This window comes from Peromyscus maniculatus, chromosome 7 (assembly GCF_049852395.1).
Source record: "Peromyscus maniculatus bairdii isolate BWxNUB_F1_BW_parent chromosome 7, HU_Pman_BW_mat_3.1, whole genome shotgun sequence".
In the NCBI taxonomy this organism is placed as follows: Eukaryota; Metazoa; Chordata; class Mammalia; order Rodentia; family Cricetidae; genus Peromyscus; species Peromyscus maniculatus.
The window spans coordinates 4,393,502-4,418,489 of record NC_134858.1 but is presented as its reverse complement, the minus strand read 5'-3'; the positions used below and the strand labels follow the sequence as shown (position 1 = coordinate 4,418,489).

Genomic DNA, 24,988 nt, shown 5'->3' with positions numbered 1-24,988 from the left:
TTTCCCTTCTTTAGATGTCTAGATGTCCCAAGGTCTTTTGACTTCTTGAAAATGGGCTTTTCTGTTTTTCTGTAAAGACAAAAACAGAACCATGTCCTGACCCTTGTTTGGTGAGTTTTCCTTACAACTTGTAGAATTGCCACATTGGTGGATGAACTATCATTTCTTCTTATTAAGAAGTTTCTCCTGTTCGAATCAAATCTTTATTAATTTTGATGGTACCCATATCTTTTCTTCACCTGTAGAAACAAAAGCTAAACTCCTTCCCCAACATAATACATATTCTGGTTTCTGTTCTGAGATCAACACATTTTTAAAGAACACAGATTGATTTAACTCAGTAGTTTTTTCTGTCGTCCATTGTCTCTCCATAGCTGTTCCTTTCTCATTAGAATTAAGAAAATTCAGTGTAAATAAGGCATTGTGCAATCTATCTCTGGGGGTCTTAGTTCCACCTTTCTGTTTAGTAAGCATTTCTTTTAAGGTGCAATTAGATCTTTCTACAATTGTTTGTCCTGTAAGATTGTGTGGTATACCTGTAATATGCTTTTATATTATAATATGCAAAATACTGTTTCATTTTACTAGAGACATATGCTGGAACATTGTCAGGCTTAATTTGTACAGGTATACCCATGATGGCCATGACTTCTAATAGATGTGCAATTGCAGAATCAACCTTTTCAGAACTTAAAGCAGTTGCCCATTGAAATTCTGAAAATGTATCTGTTATATGGTGTATAATATAATTGTCCAAATTCTGCAAAATGAATAGGTTTACTTTCTGTAGGTAAGGGAGTTTGGTTATATAGAAGGAACAAATAGGACCTTTTTTAAAATGATTTCCTTGGGCCAATTGATTGGAAAGTTCTTTTTCAAACCTTTGCAGTTGACATTGTGGTTTTTTTTTTTTTTATGAAATTCTTAGGCCTCCAGCACATTTCCTATTAATAATTGATCAATTTCATCATTATCTTGTGCTAGAGGACCTGGCAGACCCATATGGTATCTGATGTGATCTCTCTCTCTCTCTCTCTCTCTCTCTCTCTCTCTCTCTCTCTCTCTCTCTCACACACACACACACACACACACACACACACACACACACACACGTGTTTGGGATATTCCTAGTCCTGATTGTTTCCTGTAATTGTGTAAGTAATGAAGTTAATTCTGTTTTATCAGGAATAAATTCTGCAGTTTCAATATGTAAAACAACTCTTTCTGCATATGGAGAGTCAGTAACTATATTGAGAGGTTCTGTATTTTTTGTTTTTTGTTTTTCAAGACAGGGAGGGTTTCTCTGTGTAGCTTTGCACCTTTCCTGGAACTCATTTAGTAACCCAGGCTGGCCTCGAACTCACAGAGATCTGCGTGGCTTGAGAGGTTCTGTAAAGTCTATTGGTACCATGATAATTACATACAATTCTGACTTTTGTATAGAATCATAAGGGCTTTGAACCACTTTACTTAAATTTCCTGATTTATATCTTGTCTTTCCTGATATATTTGCATTAATATAGAACATAGGGACTCCAGAAAGTGGTGTTCTTTGCACAATGTGAGGAAGGACCCAACTAGTTCCTTTTATGAATTTAATTCTCTTGCTTTTGGGGTAACTGCTGTTAATCTCTCCCCAAAAGCTCTTTGCCAATATTTATTATCTTTCCATAAAGAGGAAATTTCCTCCTTAGCTAAAGGTACTACAATTTCTGTTGGGTCCATTCTTGTCAATTGATGAAGTCTTAATTTTCCTTTTTAAATCAAATCAAAAATCTTTTTCCACATATGTCTTTAATTTCTTACTCTGTTTATGTGGTAGAAATATCCACTTCAATATAGTATCCTCCCTCTGCATCAAAATCCATGTAGGGGATTGCATAGAGGGTAATATAACCAGAATGCATTTAAGCTCTGGATCCACACAATCCACATGTGCCTTCTGCAGTTCTTTTCCACCAAAGCCATTTCTCTCTCAGCTTCAGCCTTTAATTCTCTTGAACTATTTAAGTCCCTGTCCCCATCTAGGATATTGAACAAATTAGTCAGTTTATTAGCATTTATATCAATAGTGGAGCATAAATTGGAAATGTCTCCTAGCTATCTTTGAAAGCTGTTAAGAGTCAGCAATCAATCTCTGCTGATTTGTACCTTTTGGGGTCGATTTTTTGTAAACCTATTTTATAACCGAAGTAGTTAATAGAATCTCTTCTTTGTATTTTTTCAGGAGCAATTTGTAATCCCCAACAAGGCAAAACTTTCTTTACTTCTTCAAACATTTTTAATAAAACTATCTACCTTTGAATCAGCTAATAAGATATTGTCCATATAGTGTTAGATTATAGATTGTGGAAACTTGGAATTCTTTTCAATGGTTTTTGCACAAAATATAGGTATGGTTGGGCTATTTAACATTCCCTGTGGGAGAACCTTCCATTGCTATATCTTAACTGGCTCAGAATTATTGTAAGTAGGTACCATGAAGACAAATTTTTCCCTATCCTTTTCTTGTAAAGGTATAGTGCAGAAACAATCTTTTAAGTCAATAATTATAATAAGACATTCTTTAGGTAACAGAGAAGACAAAGGCATTCCAGGCTGGAGAGGGCCTATGAGCTGAATTACTTTATTTTTGGCTCTCACATCTGTCAGCATTCTCCATTTTCCAGATTTCTTTTTAATAACAAATAAATGAGAATCCAGGGGCTGGTAGATTCTTCAATATGGTGAGCATTAAGCTGCCACTGAACCAGCTGTTCTAAGGCCTGTAGTTTCTCTGAGGTTGTAGGCTACTACCCAACACAGACAGGTTTGCCAATTAACCATTTTAAGGTTAGGGCCATTCGTACCTCAGAAAGATTAATGGCTGTTGTGCCCTGTTTTCATATAGCCTGAATGGTCAGTGACTGTTTTTTATCATGCTTTATAATATTCTTCCCAGAAACATGAGTTGATTTGTGGTCTCTTTCTCAGATGTTAGAAATGTTAATCTGGGTATTCAATTGCTCTAACAGTTCATGATCCTATAGATTCACTGCTACATTAGCCACATATGGCCTCAACTTTACTCTCTGTCCTTCTGGCCCTGTGCATTCAACCCATCTCATGCTTTGTTTTACCTGAGATAGTGTTCCAATCCTAGGAACTGAACATCTACCTCTTGAAGAGGACAATTTGGATGCCATGATTCTGGTGTAATTATAGTTACATCTGCTCCTGTGTCCAGCAAACCTTCAATTATGTTACTTATTTGTACTGCTAGCTTTGGTCTTTGGTCATTTATAGAAGTCTATCAAAATATTTGTTTTATGGTTTCTCCTGGAATTTTTCACTCATCTTTCAAAGCTGTTCTATCATTCAAAGTAGTATGGTGTTTTTTTTTTTTTTTTTTTTTACAATATGTACTGGATCCCTCTAATTGTTCTGGGGAGGAGTTTCCTCCACAGTGACTGGGAAAGACTAGACCACATTTGACTTGGGGGCCTGTGAGAGGCCCCCCAAGTCATTTTCCTGATGATAAAGGGTCACCTTGTTTGTCTCTTGTTGACCTGCATTCTTTGGTCTGGTATCAGCCTTTGCTACATCTTCTGCATAATCCAGAATGTTGGGGCCTTCTGTTTGGGTCATTCCTAGCAGAAACATTGTTTGTAGGAGCACCCTTGTACAATTTTTTCTTAGATGGCCTGGTTTACTACACTTAAAACATTTGACATGTTGATGTCTCGTTAAACCTTTGGAAATCATTTCTCTTATCCAAGCCTCATCACTATAGTTATGAGACTCAATATTGACTGTGTTTTAGGTTCACTCTTCAGTGGGTGTTGATCTGACCTTTAAAGGTACAATTACCTTTTGCACTAAATTAGCATTTTCAAAAGCCAAAGATTCAACTAGTACTCATCTGACTTCTTGATGTGATATTGTTCTACTTACACTTTTAGTCAGTCTTTGCAAAACGTCAGTAAAGGGTTCTTTTGAACATTGTATAACTTTAGTAAATGACTCAGTTCTTTTTCCTGATTCTTGAATCTTATCCCAAGCATTAAAGGCTGTCATACAGCATAGGGACAAGGTGTGTTCTTCAAAAGTACTCTGCTTATTAACATCAGCAAAACAACCCTCACAAGTATTTGATCTTGGGAAATCTCAAATCCTCTAATCTTACCTTGTTGTTCAAGGGACTTAGCTTCTTCTCTCAACCAGCTTTTCCATTGTAACTGATGACTATATTCTAATACTGCTGAGACTAATTGATTCCAGTAGTTTGGAGTAATTCTGTTCCTAGAAACCATGTATGCAGCATCTGCCTTTACATACGTTGAATGCACACCATAGGAAACTATTGCTTCCTTAATATCTTTTAAATCTTTCATTATTCATATATATATATGTGTATATATATATGTATATATATATATATATATATATTCCCACTTGCAATATACATATCCCTTGGGAAAATTGTTATTTGCTGGCTTTTCACAAACAGTATCAGTATAAATCATAGCAAGTGTGTTGACCACTCTCAATGGCTCATCTCCAACTCTGTAAGGTACTGGTTAGGTTAATTCCCCTCTAACCTCTTTTGTCTGTGCCTTAATGCTTTTTTTTTTTAATCAATTTTAACACGTTCTCCTAAGGCTTGGAATATGTTTTCCACTGCCTTCTGTAGGGTCTGAACCTCATAAGCAGTGAATGATTCCAATAACTTCGTTTGATCAATCAGTTTCTTATTTTCATCATTCGTATATACTTCTAAAGATTTTATCTTATCCATCAAGGCTGCTTTGCCCTCTTTAATGATTATCTGTATGACATGCATATTACCATGCTCCATGGAGTGTATTTTGTCTGCCAATTCTCGTTACCATTCTTCATGTAATGTATTTTTTCAGCTAATTTCTCATTACCACTTTTCACACTCCACATCATTTCAGTGAGTTTCATTTTTGGCACTGTTATCAAACCTTTTTTTTTTTTTTTTTTAAGGATATGATATAAATTGCCAGACTAATAGTGATTATAGCTAAAAATGTATATATCTCATGTAGGTCACATATCTCTTCTAACATTCCATTCATAGCAGTAATGAGAGAGTTTTTTTTTCTGAATTTTTTATTATCCACCATTGGTGTGGATTAAATTTACAAATTGTAAACATTTTTCTAAATATCTATCTATCTATCTATCTATCTATCTATCTATCTATCTATCTATCTATCTATGTATCTATCTATCTATCTCTATCTATCTACCTATCTATCTGTTTATCTGTCTACCTATCTATCATCTATCTATCTATCTATCTATCTATCTATCTATCTATCTATCTATCTATCTACTTATTTATTATTTGACAGTTAAAGTTTAAAGTTATCAAGTAATTTATTCCAGTTAAAATCCTCGGAAAATTGTCCTAGGTTTAAACCTCTTACTTGACCCACAGATTTGGATTTCTGGTTTGTGTAAGGATTTTAGGATGTAATATCGCTGTCTGTCCAGCAGGTGTCGCAGGTGTGGTGCCAAAGCAGGTCCTAGTAAGCTGCTCTCTGGTTTTGTACCCCCAAGGTTGGCTCACCTGTGAGTTCTAAGCAGAATTGAAATGAGTGGAGTGTGCCACGTGTGGTTGCTGCCATGAGCAGGCACTCAAGGCTTGAACACCATGACCTCGGGAACACCATGAGCTCAGGAGCCGGGAGCTGGGTGTGCAGCTGCATGCAGCTAGCTGCTGGCCTCTTTGGGCCCTAGTGCTTAAGGAGAGCAGAATGATGCCATGCCCAGACTGCAGAGCAGGCACGCTTGTGGAGCACTTGCAGGCATGTGCCGCTTACTAGTAGAAGGCATTGCTCATACACTGGCAGAATGTGCCAAGCAGGAAGGAGCTCAGAGGCTGTGGAACGCATTGGCTGGGGATTGAGGTTGCAGGGCACTAGGCTCCTGGGACCTAGGGACTCAGGGATGCACATGAGCAATGTGCGGGCACTGGATAGGCTACTACCAATGCAGTCCCAACCTAAGTGGGTGGTGTTATGCCTAGTTTAGGCAGTTACCTCCAAATGTGGTGTTGATACTGTGCAGGGTGAGTCTGTGTGAGCCTGCTGCTTCTTCTGGATAAGGAGATGTCAGGCAGCTCTGCTGGCCTCCTGGATGGGGGCATAGAGTTGCCAATTGTGGGTGGGTTATAAACCAGCCCGAGCTGGCATTGCTTGGGTAGCTACAGACACGCGGGCCAATCTGCTGCAGGCACCATGCCAAGTTAAGAGTAGGAATTTTAGAAAATCACTCGGGCACAGCCGAGCAACAGTGGGACCTGGGAGTGGAGAGGGTTTTAAAAGATGGAGTGTGGACCCCAGTCAGGCAGTAAGGCAGGCCACCTGGCCACTGACCTGTTTAGGCAGCCGTGGTTTACCACAAACTTCGGGTGCCATTTGTTATGCAAATCTACAAGAGTCTGTTTAAGGACCTCTGGAACTTATTAAGGTATAAAGTGGTGATAATATACTCACAATACAGAATGTAATAAACACAGCCACTTATCCAGCTGTCGTCCTCCCTCAGCCTAAGGGAGATGGGGACCCACCATTCGGCCTCCAGCCACCTCTTCTCAGTTTTGACTAGTCATATACCCAGAAAGGGCCACGCTCATCAGGCCAGATAGCCCAAAAGTCATTGGTTGGATGGAATGAATTCCCACAACAATCTAGTATTTTCTTATATCTGGTCTTGATCATTTTAGGGTTCTGGTAATAATTATGACACTTCGTACAAAATAGAGAAAGGCCTCCCGTGGGAGACCCTTGGTCCAGGGATTTGGTGTTTAGTGCATACAGTGCACCTGCCTGCCTTCCACACCCGTGCTCCTGTGGTCTAGTTTCTTAGAGGTCTTCCCATTGCTTCCCTGTTCTGTTTTTATTTCCATCGCCATATTAGACTCTTCCAAGTGTGCTTTTTTTCTCTAACATTCTCTCTATCCACTTGAGGATGTAATTTTTATTCCATTTTTTTTCCTGACCTTCAGTCCATCCTCCTGTAATCATGTGCTCATTTGCTCTGTTTGGTTGGTTAGGAAGCATTCTTGACATGCTCTGTCCTTGACTTACAGTAACCAACATCCAATCTAAGACACCAGTGTGGTGATATTTTATTTGTGCATTAATAAAGCTTGCTTGGAGATCAGGGGGAAAAGGTCAGTCATTTTAAGTAAACAAGGAAGTCAGGCAGCACATGCTCTTAATCCCTGAGCAGGCATGATCTCTGTGTGTTCAAGGACACACTAGGGAACAGAACCAGGCATGTTGACATATGCCTTTAATCCCAGTACCCACCATAGAGACCAGGAGGTCTATAAAGACAGACAGACAGTGACAGAGCTGCGCAGGAAGAGGAAGTAAGGTAGCTGGGCTGAGAGCCAATGAGAGGGGCAGAAAAGCAAGGCATATAAGCCTGGGTAGACAGGAAGTCACGCTCCTTGGAAGCTGCGGAGTTGGTAAGGTGAGGTTAGCTGGTGGCTTTCCATATTTCCCTGATCTCTAAGGCTTTAAACCCAAATTTCTGGCTCCATGTTTTTTATTTAATAAGACCATTTAGAAATTCATCTACAAAGCAGTGTGTGCTTTGTGTTCCCCTACTTCTGTGTGAGGATTAAGTATTCAGGTGTAGATTGGCGAGGCAATGATCACTCTTCAGTATTTGTGGGTGCATTCACTTTTCCCATAAAGAAATGCCATGTCTTGTATATATGGTGTCAGTGGAGCTAGGTAGAGTGGATGGATTGTCAGCTAGATGTGTTGAATTTTGGCTTGGTTTAAAAGTTTGCTTTAGGGGAGGTATGCAGTTGAGATCTACCCTTCAGTGCATCCTACAACTGTTGGACATGTTTGTGTCTCCAGCTTTTCTGTTCCCTTTGGAGACAGTTGCTGCTTACCCTCTCAGAGCAGTTTGGAATTCTGCTTATTTTACTTTTCCTTCTTGCAGGCATCTCATTTTTTTGCTTTTTTATTCTGACTTATTAGTCTTTATTTTCCAAATGTTTTTGAAAGTTTTCCTTTGCCACACTTTTAAATTCTCTTTATCATATATATAGGATTGCATATTTATTCATTGGTATCATTTTATATAGTTTTTGAAATAAGATAGATGAACACATTTGCTGTTTTTTTTCTTCAGAATCTGTATGCACAAGTCTTTTTAAATACTAGTTCCAAGAAGCAGTGTGAGTTTTTCAAAAGATTCTCTTTTGACTTAGGCATTGCTTCATTTACCTATGCAGAAGTGTCATAACACCGAACTATGGTGGTTCTGTCACATTTACTGCAGTATCATTCCTGAAAGTGCTGCTTTAATATTGAAATCTAAAATAGAATGACTTCTAACATTGACTTCCACTTTAGGAATTTGAAGAAAACTGAAGATAGAAAAAGGAAGCTAGAAGACCTCCTTAACTCTGTTGGTAAAAAAGTGTCAGAACTCAAAGAAAAGTAAGTTCCAGTTTGCAGCTCACATCTCAGCTCATTTGAAAGGTCCACATCCTAGTTGTAACCTTTGTTTTTCCTCCTCTCGTGTCCCTCTCAGGTTGAGACGTGGAGAAAGTAGTCGAGAAAGCATTCTTAGTTAGCTATGTAATTGTTCGTGCCTGTGGTCCCAGTACTTGGGACATGGATGAAGAGGACTAGGGTTTAGGATCATCCTTGGCTACATGGCTAGTTAGAGGGCAGCCTGGGCTACATAAGACCCCATCTGAAAAAAAAAATGAAAAGCCCAAATAAATAATAGTAATACTTTTCTACAAGTGATTTGTTTTTTCCTTGTGGTACTAGGGATCAAAATCAGGGTCTTGTGCATGCTAGGGAAGATTCTGCTAATTTTAGAAAAAATTATAAGAATTTATCTTAGATATTATATGTCACATTTCCTTTTTATTATGGGAATGTGGGGGAAGTGGTTGAGGAAGACATCCTAGCATGCACCTCTGGCCTCCACATGTTCCTGCACAGATGACCATACCTGCACAGTATACACATGCAGATATCACACACATATTCATATACAGACATATATAAAAGACTGTTAAAATCTGGCAAATGGACACTATGTGAGAGATGATTTACAATGGACCAGATATTTCGTTTTGGTGGGTAGATATTTGAGATTAGGTCAAGAAGTAAGGCGAGAGGAAGAGAGTAGGTGGAAGATGCCAAAGGAAATTTTAAAGATAAACTGTTATCATCATGTAAAAAGTTCTCATGGTAGCAGATAGGTTTGTGCAACTAGAATAGGAAGAAAGACAATTATAGAAAATGGCTGGCTAATTCTTGGGTCAAAGTCTTGAGTGAACACCAGGAGAAGTGTGTATAGAATGTTGCCTGCAAGGGCTCTGTCCAGCCCTGAGCACAGACTGATGTACTGATGTCCTGGTACAGAGCAGTGGCCCTGGGGCTTTGTGTTTGGGTTGTATTCTACCACTGAGAGCTACTAGAGCAAGAGTGAAAGCTTTAAGTGTACATGTTTGTATATTTATCGATCTTATGCTATTTCATACACACATAGAATCAGTATGTCCCAAGGATAAGTTTTTGTTTACAATTGTATGTTCATGTTTTCTTAGATTTCAGAGCAGGACTTCAGAAGCTGCCAAACTTGAAGCTGAAGTCACCAAGGCACAGGAGACAATCAAAGCTGCTGACGTCCTGATCAGTCAGCTGGACAGAGAGCACCGGAGGTGGAACACTCAGGTGTGTCTAGGAGAAGAGCCACAAACACAGGAAACCTGGGTGTGAAGAATGTATTTGGTTTTTTGTTTTTTAAAGGGGACCAGGAAAAATACCCATTAGCTTATAGCTGGCCTTTGAAAAATAATGTAGAAATGAATAATCAGTCAGCAATTAAACTTGTCTTTAAACAAAGTGTCTTTTTATGAACATACTTTAGGAAACAACCTGTTCCCTTTCCGCTTGCCCATGTTGTTAATGAGAAGGGCAGGGAGGTCAAGGATCTGGGGAACTTTACCACAACAATAAGGTTAATATTCATTAATATTAATAATAATAGTTAATATTAATTAACATTGTACACTAGTTGTTTCTTGTTGAAATATTCCATGATTTCAACATGGTAACTTTCTGTTTAAATTTATTTAAATTTAATTGTGTGTGATGGAGGGCATGCATATGACAAAACATGTTTTATTTATAGAAATATCTTGTGTCTCAAGCTTTTAAAAACTTTGAGTTCTCACTGATCTTTTGAAATTTTTGTGGTAGAGTTGTTAAGGTGTTACTACTTGAGTGAATGCTGGGTTATTGTCCTAGCTGGAAAGCTGTCCTGTCTTCCAAGGGAGTGCCACACATGCGCTGTCTTTTTCCAGGTTGCTGAGATATCGGAGGAGTTAGCGACCCTCCCCAAAAGAGCTCAGCTGGCGGCTGCATTCATAACCTACCTCTCTGCTGCCCCGGAAGGCCTCAGGAAGAACTGTCTGGAAGAATGGACCAAGGCAGCTGGTCTAGAGAGTTTGTATTGAGTTACTATGAACTTGAAATTTCAGTATGCCAAAAATGGCCCTTCTACTCTGTTCCCTTTACTTCTCTTAATGGGACGATTTCCCCCCTGTATGTCACCAGGGATAGTATGACTACTTCAGATTTGCCAAGTCACATGGATTTTTTTGTAAATTGTTTCATTCTTACAGGTTTTCTACTCTTATATCCATATATGAAACAGACCTCCCTCTGAATTATTTTTAATTTTGCACGAATATAGCTCATTATGTTATTTTTTAACATTAATTTACATGCCAAAATGAAATGGGAGGCTCTAACATTTCTTGTGAATTTTGTGGTTTTCACAACTTATTGTGGCTGTGAAACATTCACTTAGAAGTAATTCATTCATGAGTTCTGCTCGTTTTCACATTTTACAAAGCTTTTTCCTGGGTTTACGTTGTGATGCACAGGAATGGGAGTGAGGCCATGCCATGGGCCTCCCGTGCCAGTCTGTTTGTCCGGTGCTGGTCACCGTGGTGCCAGTCTGTCTGTCCGGTGCTGGTCACCATGGTGCCAGTCTGTCTGTCCGGTGCTGGTCACCATGGTGCCAGTCTGTCTGTCAGGTCCTGGTGGCTATGCTGACTACTTGATGCCTTTTGCTTTTCAGAATTTGATCTAAGGAGATTTCTCTGTACTGAAAGCGAGCAGTTGATCTGGAAAAGTGAAGGCCTTCCCTCTGATGACCTCTCCATAGAGAATGCCCTTGTGATCTTACAGGTAACTAAAAAGCTTCTCTCAGAGGTTATGTTGAGAGCTGGCAACACCGCAGTGTAAACATGTTGTGGCTCTTGCACCTATTTTATCTTTAGTTCAATAAAATGGCAAATATATTGGTAATTAAAGTTGATTATCTACTGTTCAATGTAATTTATTTTCAATTAAATATAAAAGTATGAGCTAAGATGGCCTTTATGATGATAAAGTACTCAAAATTGAATTTTCTAGTAGTAACAGTTATATTGTGGAGAACCCTGAATTATCTCATGCTCTATTTTTTGCATAAATTTTGTATTTCAATTTAATTTAATTTACCAAACAAAATTCTACAATGACAAAAGAAGTTTTAGGTTACAAGTTAGAAATGAACATCTATACATTTTGGAAAATGGTTTCATGTAGTGTGTTTTCTTACAGTTGAAAATACTTTCTTGGTAGTGAATATGAAAGCCATACTTAAAGCAGTGGTTACAAACATCATAGACTGAAAAATCTATTGCATTGTTGAATGACAGTTTGAGTATGTACTTAGATCATTCTCTGGACTCTCTCCTCAGCCTCCTTCTCTCTCACTGTTATCCCCATGACCACCCCACTGGTCCCCTTCTCACATTTACACCTTTCTGTTTTGTCTTATGACTTGATGAACAGATCACAAACTTTAAATGAAGTTTGGTTTTATCATAACTTGGTGTACCTCTCACAGTTTTTTGCATTGTTTATTGCACGTGTGTGTGTACACACATGGAGGCCTGAAGACACGGTGCAGGAGTCGCCTCCCTTCTTTGGTGTGATCAGGCATGGGGGCCAGTGCCCTCACCCACGCTGTCCTCGCTGGCCCATGCAAAGTGCATACTAACTTCCCTCCTAAGTGATGGGAGTTCATTTTCTGTCTCAATAGAGTATACACTGTTATCCTCTCTCCTCTCAGTAACCTTTTTTCCTGAGCATAAATCTTTTTCTTTTCTCTGTTTTAGTATCTTACCCCCACCCCCTGCCAAGTGTGTGTGTATATATGTACATCAAATGCTCCTCTTTAGGTAGCATGGAATATTTTTCTTGGTTTGGGTCCTATTTATTTCTCTAATTTGTTTTGTTTTATTAGACCTATTAATTAACTGTCCAGGTGTGTTGCCTGGAAGAAGTCTATGACTACAAATTGAGTGGTTTTCTTAATTTAATTTGATTTTACTGTTTCTCGATTTGCTTTTTGAATAGTTTTTTTCTTATCTTCTTCTGCACTGAAATAAACATCTGGAGCCTCAGCTGCCTTTGTAGCTAGTCTGTGTCAGGTGTTGCCCTACGTTGTGTCTGTTGTTCTATACCCTGTGCGTGTGTCATGCCTGTCGTACTTATTGACCGTTCTTCTCACTTCAGTTGTCAAAGAAAGTCACGATTCACAAATATTAATAAGTCTGGAATAGTGACACATTCATGCTATCCTAGCCTGAGAAGCTGAAGCAGGAGGATTTGAGGGAGTTCAAGGTCATCATAGGTTACATATACATAGTGAGCTGATATCTCAAAAACCCAAAGCAAAACAAACCATAAACAGTTCCCCCCAAGACCTATGATGGTTTAAGAATTATTTCCTAAGAGTGAGTGATGGGGGAGGTAAGCCTTTAGAAAACATGTTTATGAGAATATATATGTATATATTGCTAATAACTGAAAAGACAACTTTCTCTTCAGAATTGGGTTCATAATCAATATTGGAACTTGCCTGTAAATTTAATTTTAATAATAAGCTTATATTTAAATTCCATTTAATATCTACAAATTCTTTTGAAGACTTATGCACACTCCTAATGCACCTTCACCTCCCTCCACCCAAATCACTTGGAAAATAGATTAGATTAGCATGAATTTGCCATTATGGTCAACACTGTATTCCAAGACTAAGAAGATATGTTAGGTCTGAAATACATTGTAGTTGAATGTGTGATTGGGAAGCACATACTTAGTTACATCTATAATCATTCTAAGTGAGGTTTGTAAAATGAATTCTCTAAGAATTAACTACTGGAATCTCATGTTACCCAGGCTTGCCTTGAACTTGCTGACTCTACAATGCTGGTATTATGTATAGGCCTATGTCAGCAGGCTGCCCCCCTCTGTATAAGGAGTACATAGATTTGATCACAGATAGCTTGTCTCTACCTTTCAGTGACATTGGCTTTTGCTGACTTCACATTGACCAATTTCAGTTTGTTTCTAGATTAGAAATGTATCCCTCCTCCTCTACTCCCTGCCCAGCCTGTTAATCTTCTAAAAGGATTCAGGCGAGCCCTTTGTTTAGCATTTCCATGCAGTGGCAGGTGACCACTATCTGAATGTGACCCTATCAGATACCCTGAGTGTGCCGTGCAGGGTAGACCAGGCAGCTCTTGATTATAAACCCTTTCTTATCCTCTCCAGTCTTACTAATTGCATTGCTCAGATATCTCCAGAACCATCACATTTACTTACATTCACTTCTGTGGCTTCATTTTGTACCTAGAGAAATGTACTGTGCCAGCCAGCACCTTCCCCTTTGTGTTGCTTGTTTTGTTTCCTGGAGTGATGTTCCTGAAATGTTAGTCTGCTACTCACAATGTTTCCATAGTGTATGCCACTGACTTTGCCTTGCCTGCAGTTTGAAATCTCCATTACTCGTAATGGAATGGATGACTGAATATACGAGACATGGCATAGGAAGTTCTTCCTGGTCAGGCAGCCCTTGCTAATTCTTCTATCTGTTCTGTGAAATGCATAATCTTTGCCCACACTTTCCAAATTCAGCTCTGCCTGACGACTGGAGTTGTCCCACTGCTCCAGCTTTTGTAGCCTCTTTTCCATTGTGGGATTAGCTCCTTTACCCGGATAATCTTTCTTGGCTTAATTTGATTTGACTTTTCCTACCCCAACTCTACATGTCTCCTGTGTATCTTATGTATTTCCTGATCATGCAGTTTTCATTTTTTGCTTCTTAATTGGATATGAAGTCATTGAAGGTAAGGAGATAGATCTTTCTCATTTCTGGACTCCTTGTCTGTATTCCTGTGGTTGTTACCTAGCATGGTAGGTGAATGAATGAGGGAATTGAAGCTCATCATTATTTTTCTGTTAGAATGTGTTAAGTGTAATTTTAGCTGCATTTTATCATGGAACAGAGATAAAATGTACCTCAGAGAATTTATCTAAAGTTCTATAAAAAGTATATATAAGATGAAAACCAACTTGTAAGTTGGTTTAGGTTTGTTACACATATTTTGGTAAAATGAGTTGCTTAAAAATATTATCACCTCTTTTTTTTCCTGACTGCATCAGATCATTGGTTTGAAATCATGGGTAAGAACTCTTTCAGTTTTAAAAGTAATAATATTGAGGGTATGACAAAATCTAGTAGAACTGTGAAATGTTTATTATTATCCATAAAACCCTATCTAAACCCATAATAACACTGAAGAGCCATTTGCTAGCCAAGTCATTTTGCCAGGGGTTGTGTCTTCATACAGTGGAGCAGTAAGAGAGGCCTCCAGACACAGGTGCCTGGTGAGGATTACACAGTGGGGTTGTGTGAGGAAGTGTCTGGAGAACTGAGACCCACAGTGCAGCTGTTGGAAAGTCCAGCATCTGTTTGAACAGTGTTGGTGATGGAAACTGTTTGGGGGAGTTGTTAGTTCCTGCCATCCCCTTCCCCTGACATGTCACTGAAGTTACCCATGTGTTCTTGCTAGACGCAGTCCAGTTCTCAGTGTGTTATACCTACTGTCATGTGTGTCCTTTTACCACGATAGCAATTGTGTTGTTCTTCAATTGAGAAAATTTAAGAAACATTAGTTCATTGTTTAACTACATTTACTAGACAATGATGATTAAAAAATATCATATAGATGTGGCTGGAGAGATGGTTCAGTGGTTAAGAGCACTGACTGATCTTCCAGAGGACCTGGGTTCAATTCCCAGCAACCACATGGTGGTTCACAGCTGTCTGTAACTTCAGTTCCAGGGGACCCAACACCTCACCCAGGCATACATGATGCAAAACACCAATGTACATAAAATAAGAAAGTAAATAAACAAATAAAAATGTGGAATAGGTAATATGTGTTTTATGTTTGTATGTTGTGTCTTTTCCTCTGTATAGTGCTGTGGGAAGGCAGCTTCAGTGCTGTGGTTTACCAGTGTGAGACATTCTGCACAAATGCGTTCCTAGTTCTTTAGATCCTAATGGACAGCCTAGTCAGTTTCCCTTGAAGGACATTTGCAGAGTATGTTCACATTACTGCAGTTAGATTTAATTGTTTACTACTTGTTCCTAGTAATTTATCTAAGTGGATTTTGGTGCAGATAAAAGCCACACCATCTCTTCCACTTTGTGCTTAATAGAGTCACATTGTACAAAGACACAGAAAAGCTTACTTTGCAATTGATTTACAATTTTTAGGAATTTATTTCTGTTTAAATAAAAGTATAAAAATTCATTGTTATTTAAAAAGCTTTTTCCCCCACTAGAGTCGTGTGTGCCCATTTCTGATAGATCCGTCTTCTCAGGCAACGGAATGGTTAAAGACACATCTGAAAGACTCACGTTTGGAAGTTATTAACCAACAGGTATGCACTACTTATAATTTAGGTCCTGGCTGCAGATAAACCAACAGTGAATACAGCTCAGGGTCCATAATGAGAAGACACGTGCAGAATGAGCTACCTGCAGCATTCCTCATGGGAATCTGGGGGAAGGAGAAGGGTGGTTCTCATGGCTGCAGGTCTGTCACTTCTAGCATAGGAGAAAACACATCGTTTTTGGTGCTAGCGACTCATCTGAGCCCCAGGAGTTTTAACAGTGAGCAGACACAGCTCTTCCTCTTTGTAAGAGGAGGTTAAGGAGATAGACCTCTACACTGTGCTACGATTAATGACAAATGCAGGGCATTATGGAATTGTAGATGTACGCTTAGTGTGGAGAGGAAAAAGAAGCCTCCTGGTCTTATGTGCCTCTCCTTTCCTATCCTGTACTCACTAGGGGTTCTAACATGCCCTAAGGATGATACTTGGCCAGTGAGCTGTAGTTGTTGTGCTTTGGCAGTAACCCCTCACTGTCCAATTTACCTTATTAAGGGAATTATTGTTGTCTTAATCAAAGTTTGTAAGGATTAACATTTGATTGTTTTTATATATATTCTTAAGGTATTTGAAATTTTTCCTCTAAATTTAACATTCCCTATAGAAGTTTCAATCTCATTTGTATGTGGTAAGAATAACTGAAAATTAGGTGCTGTATAATATATAGCCATTTGTTATGTACCAGTTGGGATATGTTTTGAGAAATGCATTCTTGGGCAGTTCTCCAGTGTGAACATTGAATACATCCCTGCATCTGACTTTGTGGCCTACCATACACTTGGCTGCACAGTACAACCTCTGGCTTCTAGGCCACAGGTCTGTGCAGCAGGTTGTTGTACCAAACACTATACCAGGGATAGCAGGGCATGGTGTTATTTAACTCATCTAAACAAGGAATGGGTACAGAAAAAAAATGATAAACATTAATAAATATATAAAAGCAGGATGTGTACAGGCAGGAACCAGCGGCACTGGAGGGCATCGTGGGTGAGGCAGTGCATGTCTGGATGTGACAGTCCAGGACACTTCCAGGCATGCCCAGCTTGTAGTTAGCTTTGTTTTTTAAATAAGTAGAAGGAATACACTGTATAAATATTGATAAAATACAGCCAGGTGCGTACTCAGGCCCCAGGACTGCACACCGTCAGTGTGCTGTTTTTCCAGGCAGCTGTCATTTACAGTAAGCAATCAGATTGGCTTACTCCAGAGCCACCACAGTTTGGCGCTGTGCTCTTATGCTGTGACACCCATGGTATTATCACTGGTCAGTGGAGAATTTTAGCTCTGTGGTAATCTTGTTGGGTCTTGTTGTACATATGGTCTGCTGTTGACTGACTTGTGGGCAGTGAGTCATGCTATTTTGTTTTCATTTATGAAATATTACATCTCTTTCCCTCCCACTTGGAGGCCAGGAATAGTGTTTAAAACTCCTTTTTTGCTAGACAGAAAGCCTAAAAGTTCTTGATTGATTACAAAATCTTACCTAATAGTCCTCTCATAATAGTAATCCTTTCTTACAAACACAAATTTATAGGAGTTTTTCATCTTGTTTTTTTTAAACTTGAAGCACAGAGAAGTAGTTCTTTTGAATACGTGGCCATTTATTGCAGATAGAGGTTGGAATTTTATTTTTGTAGCAACTTGTAAGTGTGGTAGAAACTTGATGGGAAGTTTTGTATTATGGTGTTGTGCCTAAGTTGCGAGACCCCTGAAGAGACCACCAGAGACAGGAACTCCAGTGGGGTTGTGGGGAGGTGCAGCGGGAGGAGCTCCTCGTCTGTGGAGAACCAAGGCTCATGGTGCAGCCTCTGTTCAGTGTCTGCACGTCCTGCAGTGTTGCTGATGGAAACGGGAAGAGTATGGGGGAGGAAAGAGTTTGGATTCTTCTGTTCCCCCCAGAGGATCAGTGGCTTTGGGTCTTTCTTGGCTTTTACAGGGAGTACCTGTGAGGGAGTGGATGGTTCAGGCAGGGGTTAACAGGTGGTGGGAGCAAAAAGGGCTTGACCCAGGGGAGGGGTCCCCCAGTCCTATCAATAAGCCCTCTTCAAGTCACTATGTAAGGGATCTAGTCTGGGTGTCCTGTCTGGGGCCTGAACACGATTTCCTTGACCTGGTGGATGGTACCAGAGTCAAAAGTCCCCTCCTGTTGCTAGCCAACGTTGAAGGCGGGTCATTCTGAGGAACAAAAAGTAATCCATTTATTATTTTTAACATTGACACTGTTATTGAAAACAGTCTCCTTCATATCCTCCAATGCACCAGGGTCAGGTCTAGAGGGATAGAAGGGATATTTCTCATGGCTTGTCCTTGTGTCTTAGCAAATGAGAGATGAGCAGAAATACAACAAATCACACTGCCGAACAAGACAGTCAGACAGAAAGGGAGAACACAAGCCCTTAACAGAGTTCTGCGGTTGACAGATGGTCCAGGTAGATGGGCGTCTGGAGAGGGAGCCTCGATTGTGCCAAAGACCATAGGGATGGGACGGGGACAGGTCAACAGAGTCTCCTGATCCCCAGAGTTCTCAGATACACAGGTGGGACCCTTGTGAGTCCTTGACAAAGTGGCCTCAGACTCGAGACTCCCTGCCCAGACAAGGAGAGGTGACATCTCCTGACTGCTCCAGGTTCACTTTTATGGTGCGTCTGCCAAAGCGGAACCTCTCAGAAGCAGACAGCTGCTGGCAGCAATCAGAAATCAAATGGAGAAACAGAAAACAGCAACAATAAACAGGAGAGACAGACAGACAGACTCACCCAATGTAAACCTTTGAAGTCTGGGGATCTCAGGGGTATTCTGGGGATCCCAAACAAGCCCTCAAATGTTGTGCCCAAGTCGAGGTCCCAAAGAACTACCAGAGACACAAACTCACCGAAATGCAAAAGCAAGGTTTATTGGAGCGGTTTAAGCCACAGCGGGGATCTCGTCAAGCACACCACACCGAAGCAGAGGAGTCTAGAGGAGGTGCCCCTCCCTGAGTATGCAAGGTTTCTAAAGGAAAAAACCACAAGGTTGCCATATTAGGGGGGTTTCAGTAGGGCACAATCCTAATTGGCTTGTGCTTAGAGACTTTCCAGAATTCTGCTGTTATCTCATGTTCAGCTTAACGCCTGTTATTTGTTAAGCCCTGTCCTGAGCTGTGTCCGGGTTGGTTCATTCTGTGGTTAATCAGTTGCTACCAGATGGCCAGATGGCTGTTCCTGACATCCTGACTTTGTACTTTCTGGTTCCTGGAATTTATGTCGGCAATACTGAGAACTCGAAACCTAAGGTCTGTTGCAAAATGGAGAGGCTTACAAGATGGAGGGACCTTGGTTCCTCAGTGGCAGACATAAAGACTTGATGTTCAGTTGGTACACAGTTGCTTCCAGGTGTGCAGGATGAAAATGCTCTAGAGATCTGTTCTCCTAATGTGTTTATAATTAATAATACTATATTAGACACTTAGAATTCAATAGGGAAGGAAGGAAGAGCTTATGTTACTTGGATTTTTTTGGTACAGTAATTTTTAAGCCTTATTTTTCTTCTGTGTCTACTTAAATTATTTAAATTATGAAAATTTTGAGGTAATTTATTAAACTAAAATGATTTATTACTAGATATTTTATAACTAGAAAACAACCATGGATAATTTTGATTAGTGCTATAGATGATAGACTTTTAAAACTTCAAATAGTTTGTGTTAATATGTTCATTGTTTACAAGAATCTTTGTAAGCATGGGGATAAGGAACTAGTATATGCTTTTCTTTATTTCCACAGGACAGTAACTTTATCACAGCTCTCGAATTGGCAGTGCGCTTTGGGAAAACCCTCATTATACAAGAGATGGATGGGGTGGAGCCTGTTCTTTATCCACTGTTGAGACGAGATCTGGTTGCTCAAGGTACATGTTTGAATTTCTTGAGTACCAGTTTTTAAAACCAGGCACAAGCTAGCAAGAGTCTCTTCTGGTGAAGCCATCCGTGTAAGACATGCTTAATTGTCCCAGCAACACAGTATGGGGCTTTGGGGGGCAAAGCACACATGTGACCATCTGTTGTCCTTGCAAGTTGTGACAGTGTATGGAATTGTTGTTCTCAGGGACGCTCATCAGAACAGGGATTTTCACTCAGGGTAGCTATGTAAACATGCACTTCCTGCTCATAGTAAAAAAGGAAGCAGGTGCTTAGCATAGCCTTAACATTCGCAAACAGTTTGAGCACAGATAGCCACCCTTGTGAGTTCTAAGAACTGTGAGAAATTTCCTGAAGCCCATGGTCCCAGATGCTGCTTATAGACTACTTTTGCAAGTACGCCATTCTGAAGATGTCTGTGCTTCTTCATGGATGCCTCATATGGCTTTTAGGAAATACTCATGAGGTCTTTCCATGCGCTGACACTCTGAGATAAATGTGTGACTTCTCTGGGCATAGCTGACAATGGGTCAGCCCTGGGACTCCCAATTGTTGAGTTGCTCATACTTGATTCAGAGGATAGTGTAGATGCTTTTGAATTTCCCATATTCCTGTAAGTTACTGGTAAACTCTTGGCTCATCATTTTGGATTTAGATCAAATCATCTCTTTGCCTTAGGAAAGGCTTTGTAACAACTTACTCTGAAACATTTTGGGGTTTTACCTTGTCAGATATTTCTGTATGCATGACATTTGGTTAATTTTCATAAGTGTCTTTGAAATTTGTGCAAATTTTGATCTTTGTTGGTTTAATTTTTTTTTTTTTTTTTTTTTGGTTTTTTCGAGACAGGGTTTCTCTGTGTAGCTTTGCGCCTTTCCTGGAGCTCACTTGGTAGCCCAGGCTGGCCTCGAACTCACAGAGATCCACCTGGCTCTGCCTCCCAAGTGCTGGGATTAAAGGCGTGCGCCACCACGCCCGGCTAGGTTTAATTTTTTTAAAGATCAATTATGTCATATTTGTCATGTTATTCTTTATCACTTTAGAAACATTAGTTTGTTCCTTCTTGTTAAGTAAAATATCAGAAAGTCAGTTTTGAATTTGTTTCTTTTTGTTTTTGTTCTGTCATTTTTGTTTGTTTTAAGTATCTTGAATTTTTGTCATGATATATTCTGTAAATCTAGAAGTCTCTTGAATTTGACAGTCTGATCCTACAGTGCTATTCTATAGCTTTATGGACTAGTTGTGTTAAGTCAATGTTGCCATTGCTGTGACACTTACCTGCAAAAAGTCAACTCAAGGAATGCAAGATTTATTTTGACTCATGGTTTTAGAGGCTTCAGTCTACCTTGGTTGGCAGCATTGTTCCTAGGTTTACAGTGAGGCCTTGTATCCTGCAAGGGGTGCTGGAGCAGAGTAGTAACAGTGATGTGGCAGGAAGCAGAGTAGTAACTGGGACAGACAGATTCCGCAGTGACACAGTCACATGACCTATTTCCTTTACCATGATCCCACTTTGCAGTTTCCGAACCCTCTAGTACTACTTACACAGTTTAATTCACCATTAGACTAAACTAAACCATTGATCCCATTGGTGCCCTCATGGTCTGTCTTCTCTGGAAATCCCCTTCTAAGTCACCTAGGTCTGCTTTATTGTTTTTCTAGGAAATCTGTCAATTGAATTGGCAGTGAAGATCAGCTATCACACTGCTGTTTTCATGGCATCCACCTCTCTGTTCTTTTTAAATTACGTACATTTTTAAAGTAAATTTTACTATGACGTTTAAATATGATTAATAGCATGACATTTTAAGGTATGGATGCTAAAAGGACAAGTTAACATATCTGTCCTTTTATACAGTTAATCTTTTTCATGTGGCAAAAACAGCTAAACGACTTCAGATTTCAAATGTGATACATTTGTATTCATTATAATCCTTATGTTCTACATTGGCCTTCTAGATTGTTCTACATTGGCTTTTCAAAATTACTCATCTCACATATCTACTATTTTGTGTGCTTTTAGTTACATCTCACCATAGGTGAGTTTGCACAATAATTTTCATGTTTTGTCTGACTCATTTTCTTTATTTAATGCCCTCTAGGTTCATTCATGTAGTAGCAAATAGCAGTATATCCTTCACTGTGACCCAAATAACAATCCATTATGAAAATAAATATACTATGTTTTCGCATTGATGGACTCTTCCATGTTTCTCCATCTTGGCTATAATAAGTAATGTTGTAGTGAACATTCGAGGGTGCAAATAGTGTTTTGAGATGGTGTATCCTAGTCAGCATGTATGTCCCCAGTGACCCACTTCCTCTAAATAGTTTTTGCCTTTTAGTTCCTGCTTTCCACTTAAGCTTCCAAGTCAGGCACCCATCCATGGATAAATCCACTGATTATATCAGAACTTTTGATTTAATCACTTCTCTAAGGCCCAGCAGCTGATAATCAACATTTTCATATGTGAGCCAGTTTTAGACATTTCAGGGTCAAACCATCACATGGTGTTTTTGTTTGTGGGTATATACCTAGGAGAGGGTTTCCTGGCCACTGTAGAGTTCTAGTTTTAATTTCTTCAGGAATTTCTATAAGGCTTTTTGTAACAGGACATCAGTGTTCATTCAGTAACTGGTTCTTTTTTGTGCTTTGCCTTTTCTATAGTAATCATCCACACACAGGTGAAGCCATATGGTAGTTTCCATTTGCATTTACCTAATGATTAGTAATGCTGAGCATATTTCAGTCTTCGTTGCCCATTTTAATGTCTTTTTTGGAGAAATGTTATTCAGGCCCTATTCCATTTTTAAATGGTTATTTGCTTTTCTGCTATTTATAATTCTTTATACATTTTGGATGTTGTCTTTAGTGTAGTTTTCAAATCACCCTTCCCACTGTCTCCATATCATCTTTTTATTTGGTGGATAAGTGGATAATGGATATCTTTGTTACTACTCAATTTTTTATATTCATAGATTTTTATTTTATATCTAAAGTACTAATATAATAAGTACCTTTTAACTAAATAATTTAGAAATTGGGAATAATACATGATTAAGAGTCTCTAGGCTTGACATATACAAACAACTATTTCAGAAAAAAATTTGAATATGAGACATACAGTTAATATTAAAACTATACCCATTGTAAGTAGGTACCCCATTGTTATTCTGTATGCCAGGATTATCCTAATGTTCTCTGACCTATGTAAATGCTGTTTGAGCATTTAGCAGTTTCTTGACCAGTCCAGTTTTGATGTCTTTCACACTGTAGTAGAAACCTGTTCTCTCTGGGTCAGAGCCTGCGACACGGTGTGAAGGGGATAGTGAACTCTCCAAAGGAAAGACCACGTGTCATGTGTATGTGTGGTTACAGTGTTTAAACATACTGCCTGTTTTTCAGTAAAATGTAGTTTTTAATGTTAGTGGATTTGTCATGGTTGTCTTTCAAAGTCAAGGAAACTCACTGCCCTATAGTTTTTTTAAAGTCTGTATGCAAAAATGCTTGAAAACAGTTTCTTAAAAACTCACATAGAAGTATACAGAAGATTCAAGCCAACTAATTGTGTGTTTATATGTGTGTTCTTGATAGGACCGCGTTATGTAGTACAAATAGGTGACAAAATCATTGACTATAATGAAGATTTCCGCCTTTTCTTGTCAACAAGAAATCCCAATCCCTTCATCCCACCGGATGCTGCATCCATTGTGACTGAGGTGAACTTTACCACGACCAGAAGTGGACTTCGAGGGCAGGTGTGTGGGCAGGACATGCCAGTGGACACTTACAGAGCCGTGTTTGCTATGAATGAGTTTGTTAAGATAGTTAGGATTAAATTTAGGATTTGGAAAATAGGCTTGGAGGTGAAGCATCCAGATCCTTTATTAGATTTGTGCTTTTGATGCTAACTTCATATTGTTGTTCCTCTAATATAATTCATTTTACACTCTATTTCTATTACATTTGGTAAAATTTGTGAGACATAAGACCAGTTTTTAAAATTCAAATTAAGGGCTGGGCAGTGAGTGGTAGCGCATGCCTTTAATCTGTGGATTTCTGTGAGTTCGAGGTTAGCCTGGTCTACAGAGAGTTCCAGGACAGCCAAGGCTACACAGAGAGACCCTGTCTCAAAAAATCAAAACATATGTAGATAAATAAATAAAATTCCAATTAAGAAAGCTGAAAACTGCAGTTATTTGATGTGTTCATGTAGGCAAGGGGTTCTGATTCCTGAGCCAGGATTTTTTGAAAAGGATTTTTTAGTTAGTTTTTGAGATTATGATTGTATCATTTTCCTCTTCTCTTTCCCCCTGCAAACTCTCTTTCAAATTCACCTTGACCGGTGTTAACCACTGGAACAGTGTGTCTTTGAGCTCATTTATCTGTGTCTGATTTGTTACAGTTTGGAATTAATGTTTGAGATTAAAAATGATTTTTAAATTTATATACTTTTATTTGTATCGGTTTAGCTTTTGCTCTGGAAAGAAATGTGTTGGTTTTGAGTGCCATCTCTTCTTTTTACTCATTTAACAGTGTTTATCTCCTTTTGCTCTCTAAGACAGCACATGCATCTGTGTAATTTTTACTTTATTGAAATTTAAAAGCTGCTTTTTCAAAATATTCTTTGCTTATACCATAAGGCTTCCTGAGCATTTATTTATGAATTACATAATTTGCATTATAATTCTTACATATCAGACCTTGAATAGTCACTCAGAATTTACCGACAACACTGCTTCCTTGGTCTGCAAACTGACCTTAGGAATTGGTGTGAGGAGCAGTGCAGGTCCTCACACCTGGTAAGAGTGCACATACAGACGGTGCCTGTGGTGAGAGTGTAAGTACACACAGTTCCTGTGGTGAGAGTGTGAGTACACACGGTTCCTGTGGTGAGAGTGTGAGTACAGACAGTTCCTGTGGTGAGAGTGTGAGTACACACGGTTCCTGTGGTGAGAGTGTGAGTACACACAGTTCCTGTGGTGAGAGTGTGAGTACACACGGTTCCTGTGGTGAGAGTGTGAGTACACACAGTTCCTGTTGAAAACTTTTCCAACACGGTGTGCTGTTTGACCTCCCTAACAACAGTATAGGAAGGCTCTTTTTTTAAAAAAAAAAAAAAAAATATTGGTACTGTTTTTATTTTAATTGAATTGTTTTAAAAATTGCTTTATTTTTAATTAGAATATAAAGTATTAGATATTACTCTGACATTTTTTGAGCAAAATG

The 24,988-nt window shown here is 39.1% G+C and overlaps 1 protein-coding gene across 4 annotated transcripts in view; it reads left to right on the top strand.

Moving 5' to 3' along the window:
• Positions 1 to 24,988, top strand: part of Dync2h1 (dynein cytoplasmic 2 heavy chain 1) — a 237,405-nt gene that overhangs the window by 111,903 nt on the left and 100,514 nt on the right. For 2 of the 4 annotated variants that reach the window (XM_016002328.3, XM_006983761.4), the window contains exons 60-67: positions 8,391 to 8,477; positions 9,605 to 9,731; positions 10,364 to 10,505; positions 11,146 to 11,255; positions 14,565 to 14,585; positions 15,753 to 15,851; positions 19,625 to 19,748; positions 23,354 to 23,517. In XM_016002328.3, coding sequence (XP_015857814.2) covers positions 8,391 to 8,477; positions 9,605 to 9,731; positions 10,364 to 10,505; positions 11,146 to 11,255; positions 14,565 to 14,585; positions 15,753 to 15,851; positions 19,625 to 19,748; positions 23,354 to 23,517 — 874 coding nt within the window. Of the gene's footprint in view, positions 1 to 8,390; positions 8,478 to 9,604; positions 9,732 to 10,363; positions 10,506 to 11,145; positions 11,256 to 14,564; positions 14,586 to 15,752; positions 15,852 to 19,624; positions 19,749 to 23,353; positions 23,518 to 24,988 lie in introns of those variants that run through there. The other 2 variants (XR_013052597.1, XM_006983760.4) reach the window with 1 other exon arrangement.